Consider the following 18,779-nt stretch of genomic DNA (forward strand, 5'->3'; position numbering starts at 1 on the left):
ATCCCAAAATTATTGGTTCGATACCGATACTATGTCGATGATTTCGATTCCGATACTTTTTCTGAAAAGGGAGAAACACTCTCAAATCTCATTGCTGTGCTTTATATTAAAAATGGGACAACATTCTAATCATATAACACACTAATAAACGAACATATGAACAGCAGATATATTAAACATTTAAGCAAAATATAAAATATATCAAAATATAAAAAATAAATTAGAGCAATGGCATTCAAGGTAAAAAAAGAATAATTTTAGCAGCATTATTTCAGTTTTTATTGAGCATTAGCATAGTAAAAAAAGATAATCAAGTACTTAAACAAATACATTGCTTTTTGTTTGTTAATGTTAATACATTAACATTTATATGATAAACAGATTATAGTGTAAATGTGGAAAATATACCTCACTGAACGACATGAGGGTTAATAAATGACGTGTTTTTGTGAACTTAAAGCACAACAGTATCTTGGTTCATTTACTTTTTACCACAGTAAAAGTTTTTTCTTGTCAGCTAAAATGCTGTCTAATTTCCTAAGTCTGATAACTGTGAGGCGATTGTATTAACTTGGGTCATTACAGGCAAAACGTGACAACACGCATATCAACAACAATTTGGTAAGTCTAGAATTAATACTTAGTGATGATTATCAATCTCTCGTTGGCGTGTCGGTCCTTCAGTGCTTTGCTAGCGCCGTTAGCACGCGGCTCTGTAGCAACGCATATTTGGCTTACTTCACTTGTGTCCTTTGGCTTCCCATGTTTAATTGACTCACATCCGAAAAAACCTCCACACAGCAATACTGCTTGGCTTTCTTGTACTGTTAAACCAGAGCGAACGAGACGAGGAGAGGAGGCGGAGCACTGCATTCACGTGCACTGTGTGTGCGGCGCCGTTTAAAAGAAAAGGAGAGAGAGCGAGAGCGCGCAGCTGGTGTTTGCAGAGTTACATAAAAAAACAACTCGCAGCTCGTCTCGGAGTATCGATTCCGCGGGACACGAGTATTGGAATCATTTTAAAATTTCAGTTACGATATGTATCGAAATATCGATAATTTTGACAACACTAGTTGGGATGGGCTCGACGGAGTCGTGCCGACACGTTTGGCACTTGACTCACTCATTGACGGAGTCGTGTCCACAGGTTTGGCACTTAACTCGTCCGAGTCGCGTCGGCAACGTTGAGACACGCTCGACGGAGTCGGGCTCGATAGACTTGACGGAGTCGTGCTGACACGTTTGGCACTGGACTCGACGGAGTCCTGTCGGCAACGTTGGGATGGGCTCGACGGACTCGTGCCGATATGTCCGAAATAATGTTTTAGTAAGGCATGTTTGTTAAAATTAGTTATGTTTTCTAATTAAACTAAGGCCGAGTCCTGGCTTAAGAGAATCCCTGTCCGGGACCACCTTCTATTGTCATTCTGTAGGCTACATGTTGCCACATAAGAACGAAATGCGTACTCAGGACCAGCAGCTTAAAAAAGATAACTAACATACAGTATACATAGAATAATTAAAACATAATTTAATAGAAAAAATTAAAAAATATTATATGTTCAGTATAGTTACAAGGTAGTCATTTATTTTCTTTAGGCCTTACTTAAAACGGTCAAATGGACCCCCGACCAAATTGTGCTTAGGGCCCCGGAAGGTCTAGGGCCGGCTCTGCCTGCAGTGGTTTCTCATCAGAAGGTGAGGCGCCGTTGTCCGGTATATATGAGCGCTGAACGCCTGCTGATTATCTGGAGCTCCCATCGCCAAAAACTCGAAGGAAATGTTTAAATAGACGATATTTTTATGAACCTACTGCAGATTCTTGTTTAAAAAACATACATCCTCGACTGAAATGCTTGCAAAACTTTGAATTGTGGCACAATTCACACAAAAAGTTATATTTCCTAAATCCGTCTGCTCAGCGCTTACGACCTGCATATCAGCCTGAAATGTTTTTTAATTAAAAACAGCTTATTCGTATGACGTTGGATTTATTCAGTATTCGCTACATTCGCAGATACACAATAAGAATAGTTAAATCCTTCACAAAAAATAAGTAGTTTTTATTCCAGTCATTTTTAAGTAATTTTAACACAAAAAATTACCAAACTAGATGAAATTAATTTTATTTAATACAGTTTACATATTAAATTTCATCAAATCTACAAGCCTATAGAATGACTTTTTACAGGCTGGTGTCACAATACTTTATGGTCTTCTCATTGTGAAATTAGCTGTTTCTGCTCACAATAAGCTTGGATTTTGTTTCTTTTAAAGTAACACAGCTACACAATGACTTTCTTTAACTGAATTAAGTGTCGATATAACATTTTAACATTTAAGATGTGAAGTGTGATGTTTCTCAGCAGAGGGCAGCAGTGATGTTCCTCTTCATACCCTCAGTAACAACACATTTCCTCCTAAAGATAAAACTACACTACAAGTTTTTTTTTCCCAAATAAAATCTCAATTCAGTGGTACTGGCATTATTTCGTAAAGAGTGTCAAGATTTATTAAAGAAAGGCTTTGTCCTTATAGCATCTATCTAGGTACCAAGATTATTTAGGTACAAACTATATACAGTTAAAAAGTCTATGAATGTTTGTTTTTATGCATATTTTGTCCAAAGAAGTCAATTAAAACTTACAAAATGTTTTCTCATTCATCATAATGGGATTCCCATGATATGAATAAAGCAATGTTTGCTTTTTTGTTTTGTGTGTTTACAAAAAACACACATTAATAAAAATGTATAGAAAAACATGTGGCAAATTAAGTTTTGGGTTGTCGTTATTGGCTCATAAATAAGCCAAATTATAAAAAGGGTTATAGGGTTATAATAAATGATTGTCCTTATTGATTAAGTTCTTATTAATACAGTGAAACACCCCGTCTTAGGTGTAAAATCTGTTTGATGTATATTTATCGTGGGGTGATATTTAGATTTCACTATAGATTCAACACAATCTAATATAGTAGTTTGTATGTATTTTCCATTCGTGCATCTTTTGTATGATTTGTTTTCACCCCTGTGACGTTGGGACTAGGGGTGGGGTTTCATTATTGTTTTTATAATAATCATACATATTCCTATGATTCACTTTGTACGAATTAGGCAGCAGATTAAATACATACTATTATCAATAACTTATGAGATTAGGCTGGTAAATTATGTAGATTGTGCCATCTATGACAGTTATATCTATGATAATCTATGTCTGTCATGTAATAATGTCATATATAAATGCATTTCTGAAATGTAATTTCTATGACTGTTTGCCTGTGTTGTGTGTGCTTATATATATGTGTGTATAACACACTAATGGTGTGAGTGTGTGTTGGTTCGGTCTACAATAGCATCCCTCTTATTGACAATAAGGCCCGGCAGTGAGCGGCCCTCGTTCTATTATAACCCATAATCCCTGTGCTTTTGTGCTCCGGCGAGAGAGAAAGCGAGAGAGACAGAAAGAGAGAGGGAGGAGGGACAAACGTGAGGTCATCCTAAACAACTTTCATCCGGGGTCACACACACACACACACAGAAGAGAGAGAGAGAGAGAGAGAGAGAGAGAGAGAGAGAGAGAGAACATTGGAAGAGAAACAATTACACAGGAACAGATAATGTTTGAAACAGTGTTGGAATGCAACAAGGGAGAAAATGAAGTTTAAAAGCAAGATTGAAGAATACAGATCTGACAGAAATTTGTAAATATTTGTAAAAGTGGATCACATTTGTATGTTTGCAATGCTTACCTACTGAAGTCTTATTTACTTTAATAGGGATAAACAATTTCTCTTAAATCATCACAATCACAACAATATATTTCCACTCAAGTAAACCTGACATTAATTTATAAATTACAAAAAAAGGACAATAAAATGCATAGTAAATAGGGCTGTTTTTGATTTCACTTTCAATTCTTGATTCAAACAATTAAAAAACAAGAAAATCGAGGTAAAAAAATTATTCTTCTTCGAATCCGTTGCAATTTCAGATGTCGTTCTGCCATTATCTGGCACAGATCACAGCTGATGGGGTTGGTTCAGCCAGGTCCAACAACAATTATTGTGTGATTAAAATATAAATTGCGAGCTGCTGGACCAATGTGTTTGTAAGGCACTTCGAAAGCACCACTGCTTTGACACATGTAGCCTATTGCAACACTAAAAAGGAGAAAGAAAATATTATTATGATTTCGCATATTATCGAGCATATTGTAAACATTTGTTAATGTAAATATGTTGGGCCTGTCCTCGCAGATGGTCAGCTTAAAGGGACACTCCACTTTTTTTTGAAATTATGCTCATTTTCCAGCTCCCCTAGAGTTAAAGGACAAGTCCGGTATTTTACACTTAAAGCCCTGTTTTCAGATTGTTTGTGGTGAGGTAGAACGGTTTTGACTGGAGTTTGGACATGTGCGGCTGCCCCGGGGGTTTTTGGGTGTTTGTGTTTCGCCTCCCACCTCTACAGTGGGTTTGGTGGTGCACTGGAACAATCCTTCCTAAAATGCATTAAACTTTCATTTACAAAGACGTGAAACTCACCGAGTGGTCAGGGGTGTTCAATGATATGCTCACACAAAAATCGCTGCAAAATACGCATTCCAACAGGTTTAATCGTAGTTTTTGCCAACTCCATTGACTTGTATTAGATGTGCTGTGAGGTATTACTCCCCGCCGGGAACGTTGTTTCTATTCTTGCAATTGGCAAAGGCGGATTAGCGCCACCAACTGGGCTGGAGTGTCTATTATTCAAGCTCTAAGCCGAAGAATGTACGGGTGTGAGGCATTGGAAAAAAAGGTCCACAAGTTAACAACGAATGCTAAAACAGCTGTTGGAAAGCATCTTTTGCAGCGATTTTTGTGTGAGCATATCAGTGAACACCCCTGACCACTCGGTGAGTTTCACGTCTTTGTAAACGAAAGTTTAATGCATTTTAGGAAGGATTGTTCCAGTGCACCATACACACATTGTAGAGGTGTGAGGCGAAACACAAACACCTGAAAATTCTCGGGGCAGCCGCATATGTCGAAATTTCAGTCAAAACCGTTCCATTTCATCATAAACAATCTGAAAACAGGGCTTTAAGTGTAAAATACCGAACTTGTCCTATAAACATTTGTTTTTTACTGTTTTGGAATCCATTCAGCTGATCTCCGGGTCTGGCATTAACACTTTTAGCATAGCTTAGCATAATCCATTGAATCTGATTAGACCATTAGCATCACGCTAAAAAATAACCAAAGAGTTTCTATAGTGACTCTTCTGTAGTTACATCATGGGAAATCAAAAGTTAATTGTGCCTGCTGCAGCCATGTTACAGCAGCAAAGTCCTTGATTATTACGCCAGAATAAGAGTATAATTCCTAGCCATATTTGCCTAGAAAATCACAACTTTGAATTTTCCATCTGTCTTAGTACACGACGTAATTACAAAAGAGTCAAGTTTTAAATAGGAAAAATATTGACACTCTTTGGATATTCTCTAGCGCAACGCCAATGGTCTAATCAGGTTCAATGTAATATGCTAAGCTATGCTAAAAGTGGTACCGGCAGACCCGGAGATCAGCTGAATGGATTCCAAAAAAGGTAAAAATCAAATGTTTAACTCTAGGGGAGATGGAAAATGAGCATATTTTCAAAAAAAGTCGAGTGTCCCTTTAAAAGATAAAGCTTGGGTTGCTAGGTCTGCGTAACAAAACCTGCCAAACGGACAAGCAAAACTACCATAGCCCAAAAATAGCCCAATGACCTTAAGCCAAATTCCAAAACTCAAGATATAACACTACTATACCTAAAATAAATGTTTGACATTCACTTTTATGCATTTACACAATCTTTCTTTAAAAATCACTGTAAGTAATTATAAACACAGTCTGATTTCATAAATAAGATTATCATGCCTTAAGATGAACATCAGATAAACAAAATCCTTCCACCGTGGCCAAAAAAAACAAAGAAACAAATCTGGACAATGGTTCAAAAGTAGCCCAATTCTGCGTAGCTCAAATTGCTTTAAAAAACATTTTTCCAGCTTGCACCAGCTTTTTCACATAATAATAAGCCTTTAAAGACAGATGATTGGCTCCGTTTACTACAAAGTGGAACTTTATTCACTAGAGCGTCTGCAATGATCGTTTAATTTTGCTTTGGCTCAAGACATGTGACTAAAAAACCTAAAAAAAAAAAAAAACTTAATAGAGGTCCCTATGGGTAAACATGCTTAAATCATACAGAATTATGTTTTTATGTAAATTTAAAAATGCATAAAGTTTCCTATAAGGGTTAAGGGGGTCGCACACCGGCTCACAGCTCAGCGCCGCATCGAGTCGTATCTAGGACAACTCGGAGGTATCGTAAACCGGAAGTGCACATTAAATAGTGCGAGGTTCGTCAGATACTGTAGCATCTACTTCAAAATGTAAAATATACGTTAGCAGCCATGTTAATCGTTAATGATTTGGGATTATGGTTATTTAATGTTAAACTATGTGAGTGGCGCTCTATGGCGCGACAGGGATTTGAGCAACTTCCTGAGTCATAGCTGGGCGGCAAAGCAATGTGTTCAATTTTTTCGGTGTGCGACCCCCTTTAGGCTTAGGGGTTGAGTTAGGGCAAAGGTATTGAATAGCCTGTAGTTGTACAGTATATAACCATTATGTCTATGGAAAGCCTGAACAGCGATGATAAAGCAGGTGTGTCTGTGTGTGTGTGTGTGTGTGTGTGTGGTTGCTTTCACAATTTACAAATCCCACAGAATAAAACGAAACGATAAATTAATTTATTTAATGAATTGAATAAATGTGTTAACTGCATTAAAAATGTGAAGCCATTACACATATTTAATGATCTCATAATGATAATAATAATAATAATAAACACAATAAAATCAATCTATAAATTCAATATTCTATGAACCCCAAAGGATTTGTAAACATGTGTATGTCTCTAAAGTTATACATACATAATAGATTAAAATGCTGACATTTTATTGCCTATCCAAACATATGAAAAGTGCTAGAGGGCCACACTTTACCTACGAATACTGATGAAACCATGTTGATGCAAGCTCACATTGGTCAAAGCGCACACAGTTCTGATCAGAATCACACAACACTGTGCCGTCATGTCAGAGGTCCACATCAGAATCAACCCGCTTTGATTAAATAGCTTATTTTGCAGTAACAGCTCTGCTATCACTTTAATCCACTCTTTCTTCTATTCGCTTCAGTTCATTGTTCATTTTGTCACAAAAAATAATCCGGGGCAGGAGGAGAGGAAGATGAGGTGTTTGGATGAGAAAGCCGAGTCTCGTTTGAACCGACGAGTTTCTCGTATTGAGCTTTGTAAGTGTCTCGCTCTCTCAACACACGAGACAGCTCACACTGCAGCTGCTCCAGCTAGAAGAATCAATAGAGACGAGGTTATTTATAAGATCAGATTTCGAGTACTGAATTTGTGTAAACCTGGATTGTCAGTTTTAACAAGAAAACAATTGCACTTGAAAATATCAATTTTGTTCCAAAACCTAGTGAGTTGCCTTACTGTCCACTGTGTACCTTATTAAAGGTACAGTGTGTAAATTTTAGCAGCGTCTAGTGGTGAGGTTGTGAATTGCAACCAACGGCTCAGTCCACTGCTCAACCCTCACTTTTAAAATGCATAGAGAAGCTACGGTAGCTGCCACCGGAAAAACATGTCATCGTCTGAGACAACTTAGTAGAAAAGTTTGTCCGTAAAAGGCTTCTGTAGAAACATGGCGGCACAAAATGGCGACTTCCACGTAAGGGGATCCTCTGTGTTTTAGATAAAACGCCTCATTCTAAGGTAATAAAAACATAATGGTTCATTATAAAAAGGTCTTTATACACCTCTGATAATATAGTTTTGTAAATCATTTTGCATTTCTGTCAAGAGATCCTTCTAAAAATTACACACTGCACCTTTAAGTATGCTAGGTACAAAACTGGACGGCAAACACCAAAATTTAGTTATGTGCAGATTTTATAACAACAAACAAATTTTGAATGATATTAAACAATAAAATATTGAAATAAAAGTCCAAAATTCTCTGGTCATTAACCTTATTTAATAACAGTCACAATGCATTGTGGGATTGTCAACTCTTTGCAGTATACATATGAAGCTGTCTTTTAATATCTAGTAATGCTGTGAAGGACGGTTCAGTAGGGTTTGGAACAGAGCCGGGTTTACAATAATAGGTTTAAGTGTTGTTTGTATGTATCTGATATAATACCTGCTGTGTGAGGATGTGTTTCTCAGACTCGAGTGCGTGTCGGTGCTGTAGACGTTTGTAACGGCAGGACTGAGCGTATCCTCGATTCTTCAGCGTCCGTCTCTTCTGTTTCAAACGGACCACCTCATCTTTACTCACCCCACGCAAATGTCTGTTGAGCTCTCGAACCGACAGATTGACCAACTGCTCATCAGAAAAACGCTCATCCACCCCAGACTGACAAAAGAGAGAGAGAAACCAGAAACAGTCAAAATGACCAATCATGATTTGATCTCATTTATCAAACAGTTCCAAAGTAATGTGCTGTTTCTGTGCCAAAATATAAATGTGTTCCCTCGTATGCCAGTAGTATAGACCGTTTCAATAGTAACAACATAAACAAGCGGCTGCACGTAGGTTCCGGTAAACTTTTTTGTGTGTGTTTTAAGCAAAACTTCCCATAAATCAATTAAAACAAAGTATAAACTTAATTATCCCTGTGATATTGGGTTAGGGGTAGTGTTTCACGATTGTTTGTACGATTTGCTTTTGTACAAATTCATACAATTTAGCCTGTGAGATCCGGCTTATTATACTTAAAGGTGCAGTGTGTAATTTTTTGAAGGATCTCTTGACAGAAATGCAAAATAATATACAAAACTATATTATCAGGGGTGTATAAAGACCTTTCATAATGAACTGTTATGTGTTTATTACCTTAGAATGAGACCTTTTTATCTACATACACCGAGGGTCCCCTTACATGGAAGTCGCCATTTTGTGCCGCCATTTTTCTACAGAAGCCCTTAACGGACCATTTTTTTACTAAGTTGTCTCCGACGATGACATGTTTGTCCGGTGCCGGCTACCATAGCTTCTCTATGTGTTTCAAAAGTGGACTAAGCCTTGGTGGCAATGCGCAACCTCATCACTAGATGCTGCTAAAATCTACACACTGCACCTTTAAGTAAAAATATTTTATCTAAAAATAAGTCTTAATATCACATGTAACTTTTTATGATGTTTATTTTTATTTATAAAAAATAAAGCAAAAGTATTGATTAGTAAAATTCGTTGCTTCAGGGTATGCATATGAAATATTATTAGTAGATGCAAATTGCTTGAAACATCTCAGCTCCAAGTAAATTTCATGAAATATTTTAATATTTAGTAACATTAATATTAAATATTTCTTTAATCAAGAATCTACATATTAGTAAATGGTGTCAGGAAAGTTGTGAAATTGTGTATATTTCTCATGCTTTAGACTGTTTGTACATCTTTGTGTAAGTGATTTTGGCAGCACATAAATGATAATCTGACTTATTCTAAGTGACAGTTATCAGGATTACATCACAATAATAGCAGATATTATCATAATCTCATAGCGCTGCTCCACATAGAAAGACATCCAACACAGCCCACACAACCACAGGAAAAACTTAATATGCTTTAAGATTTAATATGCTTTAAGATTTAGGAATTTAAGCATTTTAAGAATACGCTTGAATGAATTTATGCAAATTTAAAGGAATATTCCATTTTCTTAAAAGAAAAATCCTGATAATTTACTCACCACCATGTCATCCAAAATGTTGATGTCTTTCTTTGTTCAGTCCAGAAGAAATTTTGTTTTTTGAGGAAAACCTTGCAGGATTTTTCTCATTTTAATGGACTTTATTGGACACCAACACTTAACTCAACACGTAACAGTTTTTTTCAACGGAGTTTCAAAGGACTATAAACGATCCCAAACAAGGCATTAGGGTCTTATCTAGCGAAACGATTGTCATTTTTGACAAGAAAAATAAAAAATATGCTCTTTTAAACCACAACTTTTTGTCTAGGTCCGGTCCAGCGCGACCTAACGTAAATGCGTAGTGACGTAGGGAGGTCACATGTTACATATATAAAACACACATTTGCGGACCATTGTAAACAATAAACTGACACAAAGACATTAATTAGTATCAGTTGACATACAACAACGTAGGAACGGTCCTCTTTCTCAACACATGTAAACACTGGGGCGGAGTTTCGCGTTTGTCCTCTGTGACCTCTTGACGTCATGACGTATTGCGTGAGGTCACGCTGGCGCATCACGACCGGATCTAGATGAGAAGTTGTGGTTTAAAAGTGGATATTTTTTATTTTTCTTGTGAAAAATGACAATCGTTTCGCTAGATAAGACCCTTATGCCTCGTTTGCGATCGTTTATAGTCCTTTGAAACTCCGTTGAAAAAAACTGTTAAGTGTTGAGTTAAGTATTAAATGTTGGGCTCTATTAAAGTCCATTAAAATGAGAAAAATCCTGCAATGTTTTCCTCAAAAAACATAATTTCTTCTCAACTGAACCAAGAAAGACATCAACATTTTGGATGACATGGTGGTCTTTTAAGAAAATGGAATATTCCTTTAAGTGTTACCCAACAATACAGAGAGATGATTTCTATTGGAGGATGCAGATGACCCAAACTATGCGTTGAGTTTGAATAAGATATAAAATCTTATAACCCGCCCAACATTTTTTAAAATCTATTCAGATTAGTGATGCAGGTGTAGCTATATTTTTTAGTAAACAATATACATATAAATGTGCTCATTATCTTCTATTGGGGATATTGGGAGCTTGTGTTATACAGTAATAATAATATTGTACCTGAGAAAGCAGATGATGATGATGATGATGGTAATGAGCATGCATTTGATGGTGTGGGTGATGAAGGTGGCTCTGTGGACTAAGGGCTTGTGGGTAGGGACTTGTCACTGTGTTGATGTTGGAATGAGATGGAGTGGTGGAGGAAACAAGCAATACAGGGCGATGACACATGTCTGTCGGCTTATTAAGAACAAGATCAGTACCGCTGTCACTGCTGGAGTCACCCATCTGACTGCTGCTCGTGCTCTGAGACAAACCTGGAAACTGAGAGAGAAAGACAGAGATTACGCTTTATTTGTTTATTCATTCTTAAAACCGTTACAGCATCTACATTGAGAACCAGTTATCTATACACAAGACCTCCTGACCCAGCTGAGGCTCGAACCAGGGACCTTCTTCCAGTGAACCAACAGTAAAACCCACTGAGCAGAGATTATGATAAAAAGATTTAGCTTTAAATTTAATATGTATACAGGAAACATTCTTGCATTTCCTATATAAATATGTGTTCGTTGCGTCATGAAACATGCTCAGATTCACAAAATACTCTCAAGACACTAACTTAACACTAAACTCTGAGTATCTGGCAAACATGAGTGTTTCTTAAACCCCTTCGAAGCGTCTGCAGTAGACACGTATTTTGATATGACACTTAGGTTCATAAATGTTGAAATGATGAGCCACACATATGATGGGCTAACTACATGTTGTGACGAGCTTCTCATCATGTGCCCTCGAAAAATAAGTCACCATGGCCGCAACTAATGTCTTTAATTAATCGGCATATTAGGACAGATAGTCACGTTAAAGATAATTGCTGCATACTGTTTTACACTTCTGCATCCTATGTGAACACACAAATTCAATAGGTCAATGCAATGAATTCCATGAAATCATACTTAACCATAGCAATATAACCATCGGGATTAAAGGCGGCAATTGAGTTATATTTGCATGATTATACCAGATTTTTGTGATGGACATGCTAAAAATTAAGTAACCTTATTTACATGGCATACATAGCATGCTTGATTCTAAATATAAAAACGCTTAGTTCCAGTCCTTGATTGTGAGTGGTCAATATCCATATGGCAAAAAATACAGTTCTCTGGCCAAAAATATGTTTTAAATATATGCTAAATGCAAATATTATTTTGAATTTGAAAATATATTTCGTTTTAACCTTCACATATTTAACATATATTTCAAAATGTATTTCAGGGGCAAAAAATCAATTTCTAATTTTTCAACCCATATGGAAAAAATATATGTTTCCTGGCCAAAATATACAAGTTTGTATAAAATGTATAAAGTATAAGTATAAAATGCCATGAAGGTCATCACACCACTGATCTACTGGCCTTCCTGCAACATAATGCCCAGACAATGTCTGACCAACGGCCACCCCCATTTATTACTTATTCGTATATTTTTTTCTCCTAGGAGTTTTTTCAACCCCTTGGGAGTCAGCTGACATTGGCTACACTTAGAACTCTCTTTTATGCGTTACATTATTACTATGCTCGCTAGTATGGTTTAATAGTAGTCGTTGTACTCTGCTTATTATGTTGTCCACCGATTTGTCTGTTTTTTCTGGCTTTTATTAATGTAAAGCTGCTTTGAAACAATTAAACAATTGTGAAAAGCGCTATAGTAAAAGTGAAAAGTTGGTTCAACTTGAAAAGTTACTTCAATTGGTAACACCTAAAAAAGTTTAAGTTTATTCAACTTAATTTTTCACCTAAAGTGAAACTAAAGTGAATTTTTTTAAGTTGATCCAACTTTTCACTTTTTAATTTTTCTTCCAATGCGTCATGAATATAAATGCTTTAAAATATATTTATAAAAAAAATAGGCCCACAAATATATTGGTGAAAAACAAATTGTTGTAAACATATTTCAAAATATATTTCAGCACATATCTTTTTGGACATTTTTGTATAGACCGTTTCATCGGGCACATGTGCGGTATAAGCGTCTGATCTGAACTTTACTTCCAGTTTCTGTTTGGTTAATGGTCTGACTATAGTTTCTGAAACTGAACTCTTAAACAAATACCTCGTCGAAAATAATAAATGTTTTGGGTTCCTATGTAATAAACGTGTTCTTTATTTTGCTTGCTATATAAATAAACTACTTTAAAAGGACTTTGATGTTATTTATTCTTCGCAGAGTTTACCGGAAAATACCGTGTTTATATAGTTACTACTGAAACTGTCTATATTTAGAAATTCATGATATTTAAAAATATATATTTTTGCTGTATTGGTAGCTGTAGTTTATTTATGATAAGACACATCTATGACTGCTGTAATACTGCAATATAAAAAATAAAAAAAAATTGATTGTTTAGTGAAACTAAAGTGAAATTTTCTGGTGTTACCAATTGAGGTACATTTTTCATTTGATCTAACTTTTCACTTTTTACCGTAAAATGTGAAACTTTTTGAGAACGAAACGCCAGATTTATAAACAGCTTGCGCCAGCGCAAACACCTCATTTGCTGTTAAAAAACTGCTGTCAGGATCTACTAAAGACACAAGACACACAGTGAAAAATTAGCGTGGAAAATGAGTTTTTTTTGCATCTGACCTTATCACATATGCAGTTGTAAGAGTTTCCCTTTCAGATGCAAAATCCACTGTGTAGTTATCAGCCGCGTCTAGCGGTGAGATTGTGAATTGCAACCAATGGCTCAGTACGCATGCAGCTCAACCCTCTGCTTCAAAATGCATAGAGAAGCTACGGTAGCTGCCACAGGACAAATATGCCCTCTTAGACAGCGTATTGACAGGCCGTATTGTCCGTTTAGGGCTACTGTAGAAACATGGCGACACAAAATGCTGACTTTTTATGTAAGAAATCAAATGTAGATAAATGTATGTAGATAAAAACGTCTCATTCTAAAAACAATACAGTTCATTATGTAAGGTCTTTATACACCACTGACAATATAGTAATAAATGAATTATGCAATGCGATTTATTAAGGTTTGTGCTCGTTAGTTTACTAGTATTTGTGCCATTATTTAATGCCTCAAAAAAGCACAACACTTGGTTTTGAGTGTGTTTCAGGCCTAATACACATAACATTTCCAAATGAAAGCTTCAATCATACCTGAGAGGTCACAGCCACTGCTGCAGAGTTCAGCAGAGCCTCCACTGCGTCCTCACATCCCATAAATCCGCCTCGATCCGTTCGCTCCGGTACGCCTCCCAGAGCTCCTAGCAGAGACGCGGCTCCTCCAGGCTCCACACCGAACTGCTGTTGCAGGGCTGCTAACCACAGCAGATCCTCCAGAGAGGTGGGGTTGGGACACGGCACAGGGCCGCAGGCAACCGGGTTGCCGTCCGTGTTTCTCTGAGAGCTGAAGCTCTGGCCGGACATGTATCCTGTGGATACAGACATCGGGAAAGATAGAGAGGAGGAAGAGGAGGACACGGACGGTGGTGGGTGTTCGTCACTGAGGGTCGGTGATGGAGGAAGCGAAGTGTAGGGGCTGGAGCTCACACTGGAGTCGGGTGGAGGGTGAGGTGCGTATGGAGATGCGCTGGTCTCCTGATGGAGCTCCGGTTTGGGATATAAACAGGTGGAAAGTGGTGGGGGTGTGTCGGCTTTCGCTTCAAACTTCAGCAGGTCAAAATCGTTGAGATACTCCATGGCCAAAGGACTTGGGGGAAGAGTGGCCAACGGCAGAGATGAGGATGACATTGTTGGGCCAAACAAAAAATATGGAAACTGTTGTCCTTTTGTTCAGTTTTAAAGTGCACGGCACAGTCTTTTGAAGACAAACAATGGAATCCTAATTAGACTTAATCAAATGTAATGTCCCTCACAGAGCTCCCAATGATAATGTGTCTCCGTGGCTATGATAAAGGTCTCCTGATTTATCATCTGAAACTGAAAGACAGAAAAATGGTAAGCAGACAGCAAGACATCTTTTTCCATCAATGCTTCTTAATAACATTTAAGTTGTGACCATATCAAGTCTTAAACCCAGTGGTAGGGAATAGATTTACTAAATACTGCATATACTGTATGTTACCCTGGAACGCAAAACCATTCAGTTTTAAATTGAAATTTATGAATCATCTAAATGCTGAATAAATAACATTTTTTGTTAGGATAGAACAATATTTGGCTGAGAAACAACTATATGAAAGTCTGGAATCAAAATATTGAAAAAATCGCCTTTGAAAGTTACTAAAGTTGTCCAAATTAAGTCCTAAGCAACACATAATACTAATGATAAATAATTTTTTTATACATTCACATTTTATTTACATAAAATATTTTCATGAAACATGATTCTTAGTTAATATCCTAATGATTTTTGGCATAAAAAATCCCATAAGTTTTGTTGGATATTGCTACAAATATACCCGTATAACTTATGACTGTTTCATGGTCCAGGGTCACTATGTATTTTTTTCATGTAAATGTATAGTTTTCATCAAGTTTCTATTAATAAACAATATTTATTAACATTGGAAACTAAATTGTAATTTTGCATTGTTTTTAAAATGATGGTGAAACTGTGCAGGGTGAAGATATTTACATTCATTCAAATGTTTTTCAGTTTACAGTTATGTTGGAGAAGCTCAAAATTAACCATGCATTGTAAAAAAAATGCAGCTTAAGTTAAAACAACTTGGTTTTGCATATCAATTCAACCTACCATTTTAAGTTTTGACCTCTGATAAGTTGGCATAACTTATAAAAACAAGTTGAAATTGTTTAACTTAATTTGTTAAGTTAAAGTAACTTTTTTTTAAATTATTTGAATTGGATTTTCACTGTAATACGAAGAGAACAAGACATCTCACAAAAAACAAAACAACAACACATAGCTTAGAATGTAAAACATGACTATCCCATACATAACAGATTAGAAAAGAGGGGAAAAATACATAAATAGGGCAGAAAAGTTAAATGTCTAGACATTTACACAATTACAATATTCCTTGTAGTATAATAGGGCAAAGTTGGGTTCCATAAAGTCTAGATATAGAGTCCAAACAGGCCTGTTTTTATGTAATACATGGAAATTGTTTAAAAAAATTATCTTATGCCAACCTTTAAGCGATGGCGATTTATCATTAATCCAATTAAGTAAAATATATTTTTTCTGGCAGCAAAGGAAAGAATATTATACAATTTCTTGTAAGCAGATTAGGTATTTCCATTTCTCCCTCATCAAAAACCAACACCTTTGAAGTTTGTGACAAGACCACACACTGAAAAAAATGATTCATTGAATTTACTAAATTTTTTAAGGTAAGTGGTTGCAATCAATTTATTTAAGCTACATTTCAACAAAAAAGATTAGTAAAGGAAAATAAAAAACTTTTGTTTAAATAGATTGATTGCAACCACTTACCTTAAAAAAATTGATTAAATTCAATCAATAATTTTTTTTTAGTGCAGACAAGTACCTTCAGTTTTATATTTTAAACACATAGGCGATAGAGAGAGGAATTAAAAAATGCCTGCAGTTCGGAGAAATATGAAGTCTATGTATGATTTTAAAGAGCACCAATGATCCGATTCACGATTTTACATTTCTTTGCTTTTCCAGACCGCGTTTTCCAGACCTTTACCAACATTTTTATAGAAGTTAAAAGTTGTTGTAATATTTACTGACATTGTCCGTAATGATTACTGACATGGAGCATGTTGGACAGGACTAAAATCACTGAGAATCCCGTTCGAATTTATCCAATGTCAGTAATCATTACGGACAATGTCAGTAAATATTACGGCAACTTTTAACTTCTGCAAAAAGGTCCGGAAAAATTACCTCAGGTAATATAAATCCAGTTTGAATAGACCAGCTGTAAATATACACGTAATTTCGTCATTTCCTGTAATTAAGGGCGTTTTTTATAATCTCCAACTTAAATCTCTTTTCTTGGACTACAACAAACACACAGATTGTAGGCAACAGTTTACTTCCTGGGATTGATGATGTAGACCTACATTATCATAAGTACTCCCACTTCGGACTCAGTTAGTATTGCATTGTGACATTTTTTTAACCATAAACCACAAAAACACATTGTACTTATACCAAATACACAAAATAACGTTGTTTTTTTAGCAATGAAATAGGTGCACTTTAAATTGTATTTATTTTCTACATGCCCAAACAGAAGTTAAAGTAACTTAAAAATATATTGATTTGACAAAAAGGTCTGTTTTTGTGGTAAAAGTGTAGTAACCGTGTTTTTTTTTTTTTTTTGGTGTATTGATAACTATTAGCAAAACCATGGCTTTACTATACTAACCATGGTTTAGCTATGGTATTTTGAAAGCCATGGTTGTCAAAACTATGGTTATTTTGTACTTACCATTGTTTTTTGTTTTAACTGTAGTAAAATCATGGTTCATTTTCGTAAGGGTATGGAATTACAAATAATATCACAGGAAAAATATTGACCATCAAACACAGCATGTCTGATTTTCAGATAAATTAAAGAAAGGCCTATGCCAAAATCTTCACACATTTATATGGGTTAAATGTACAACTCATATCTCAAACACTAAATGTTAAAGAGTGACTGTTAGATATTTAATTATTATTATTAGACAACACTTTCATAAGATTTATTCATTAGTATACGCATGTTGAGCTGTATAAAAATATGCATTAAAAACTAAACAGAATCTATACATCTATACAGAATAAATCGTTCAAAATGCTTAAACAAAACAAAACAAAACATATTAACATTCTGACAATAAACAAGATTTGATATTTTATAATAGTGTAGTAATAGTGTAATATCAATCAATGCAGTTTAACAACACGAAGCATGTAATGTACCTACATTATTATAAAGGGTAGTTTCTAGACTAAACCTACTAACAATGCACAATTAAACAAACAAACCATTTTAAATTAAACAAAATTTTACATTTACTCAGAATTTTAATAATTTTCTTAGCATTTACAGCTCTCTGACTCTTAATAATCTTACACAACAGGTTGTTAAAGTCAATATTAAGATCATTAGTTGTGATTATATCTGAAAAAAATGCTATACACCATTTAATAGAGAAACTATCAGGATATATGAGAAGAGAAATTAGGAATTTGAGATTAGAAAGTCAGAAAAAGAGTGACTTTACACAAAGACATGAGAGGAATGATAGTATAAGGGAAGTATAGAGGAAGATAAAGTTCCTTTAATATTTCTTACCTTGTGTTTAGTTCACACACATCCTGAGGTGTTGACTGACAGATTGATTCCTGTCATATGTGACTGTATCATTGAGTCTCTGTGAGCCGATTGTCATCAACAACTCAACCCCCCCAACTCCTAAATCCCACATCATCCATCCATACCTCTCTCTCTCTCTCTCTCTCTCTCTCTCTCTCTCTGTTCTGAACTTCATGAAGTGAACATGACTAATCGTTCATTACAGTACACACTGCCACCTAGTGTACTGACTGATACATCACCCATCAAACCATTTTCTTCTGTACTGTGTTGTAAATCAGACTTCTGGATGCCCGCAACATGTTGTACAGTAAAAAATTATTATAGATTCCAACATAATGTAAAGCAAAACTATGTTTAATCTGTACATTACCTATAGCACTATTATAACCACATTATAAGATTAAAAAGTTTCGGTTACATATTAAAAGCAAGATTCAGTTGTCCCACATTGCATCACTCTAAAAATGGCTGGGTTATTTTTGACCCATAATGGGTAAATATTGGACAGAACACGTGTTGGGTTAAAAATTGATCCATGGTTATTTTAACCCAACTGCTGGGTTCTTATACGCCATGGTTGCTTAACAACAACCCAACATTGGGTTATTTTTAACCCAGCACAGGGTAATTTTTAACCCACCACGTGTTCTGTCCAAT

General features: G+C 35.7%; 1 protein-coding gene across 1 annotated transcript; it reads right to left on the reverse strand.

The window, feature by feature from the left end:
• Nucleotides 1–6,827: 6,827 nt before the first annotated feature.
• nrl (neural retina leucine zipper) lies at nucleotides 6,828–18,241 on the reverse strand. The gene is made up of 5 exons (XM_073855710.1): nucleotides 18,099–18,241; nucleotides 14,014–14,796; nucleotides 10,897–11,160; nucleotides 8,259–8,474; nucleotides 6,828–7,401 (listed from the first exon to the last, which is right to left on the reverse strand). Exons 2-5 carry the CDS (start codon nucleotides 14,605–14,607, stop codon nucleotides 7,249–7,251), a joined length of 1,227 nt encoding a protein of 408 aa, XP_073711811.1. The 5' UTR covers nucleotides 14,608–14,796; nucleotides 18,099–18,241; the 3' UTR covers nucleotides 6,828–7,248.
• Between the last annotated feature and the right edge of the window lie 538 nt (nucleotides 18,242–18,779).

This window comes from Misgurnus anguillicaudatus, chromosome 18, assembly GCF_027580225.2.
Source record: "Misgurnus anguillicaudatus chromosome 18, ASM2758022v2, whole genome shotgun sequence".
Taxonomy (NCBI): Eukaryota; Metazoa; Chordata; class Actinopteri; order Cypriniformes; family Cobitidae; genus Misgurnus; species Misgurnus anguillicaudatus.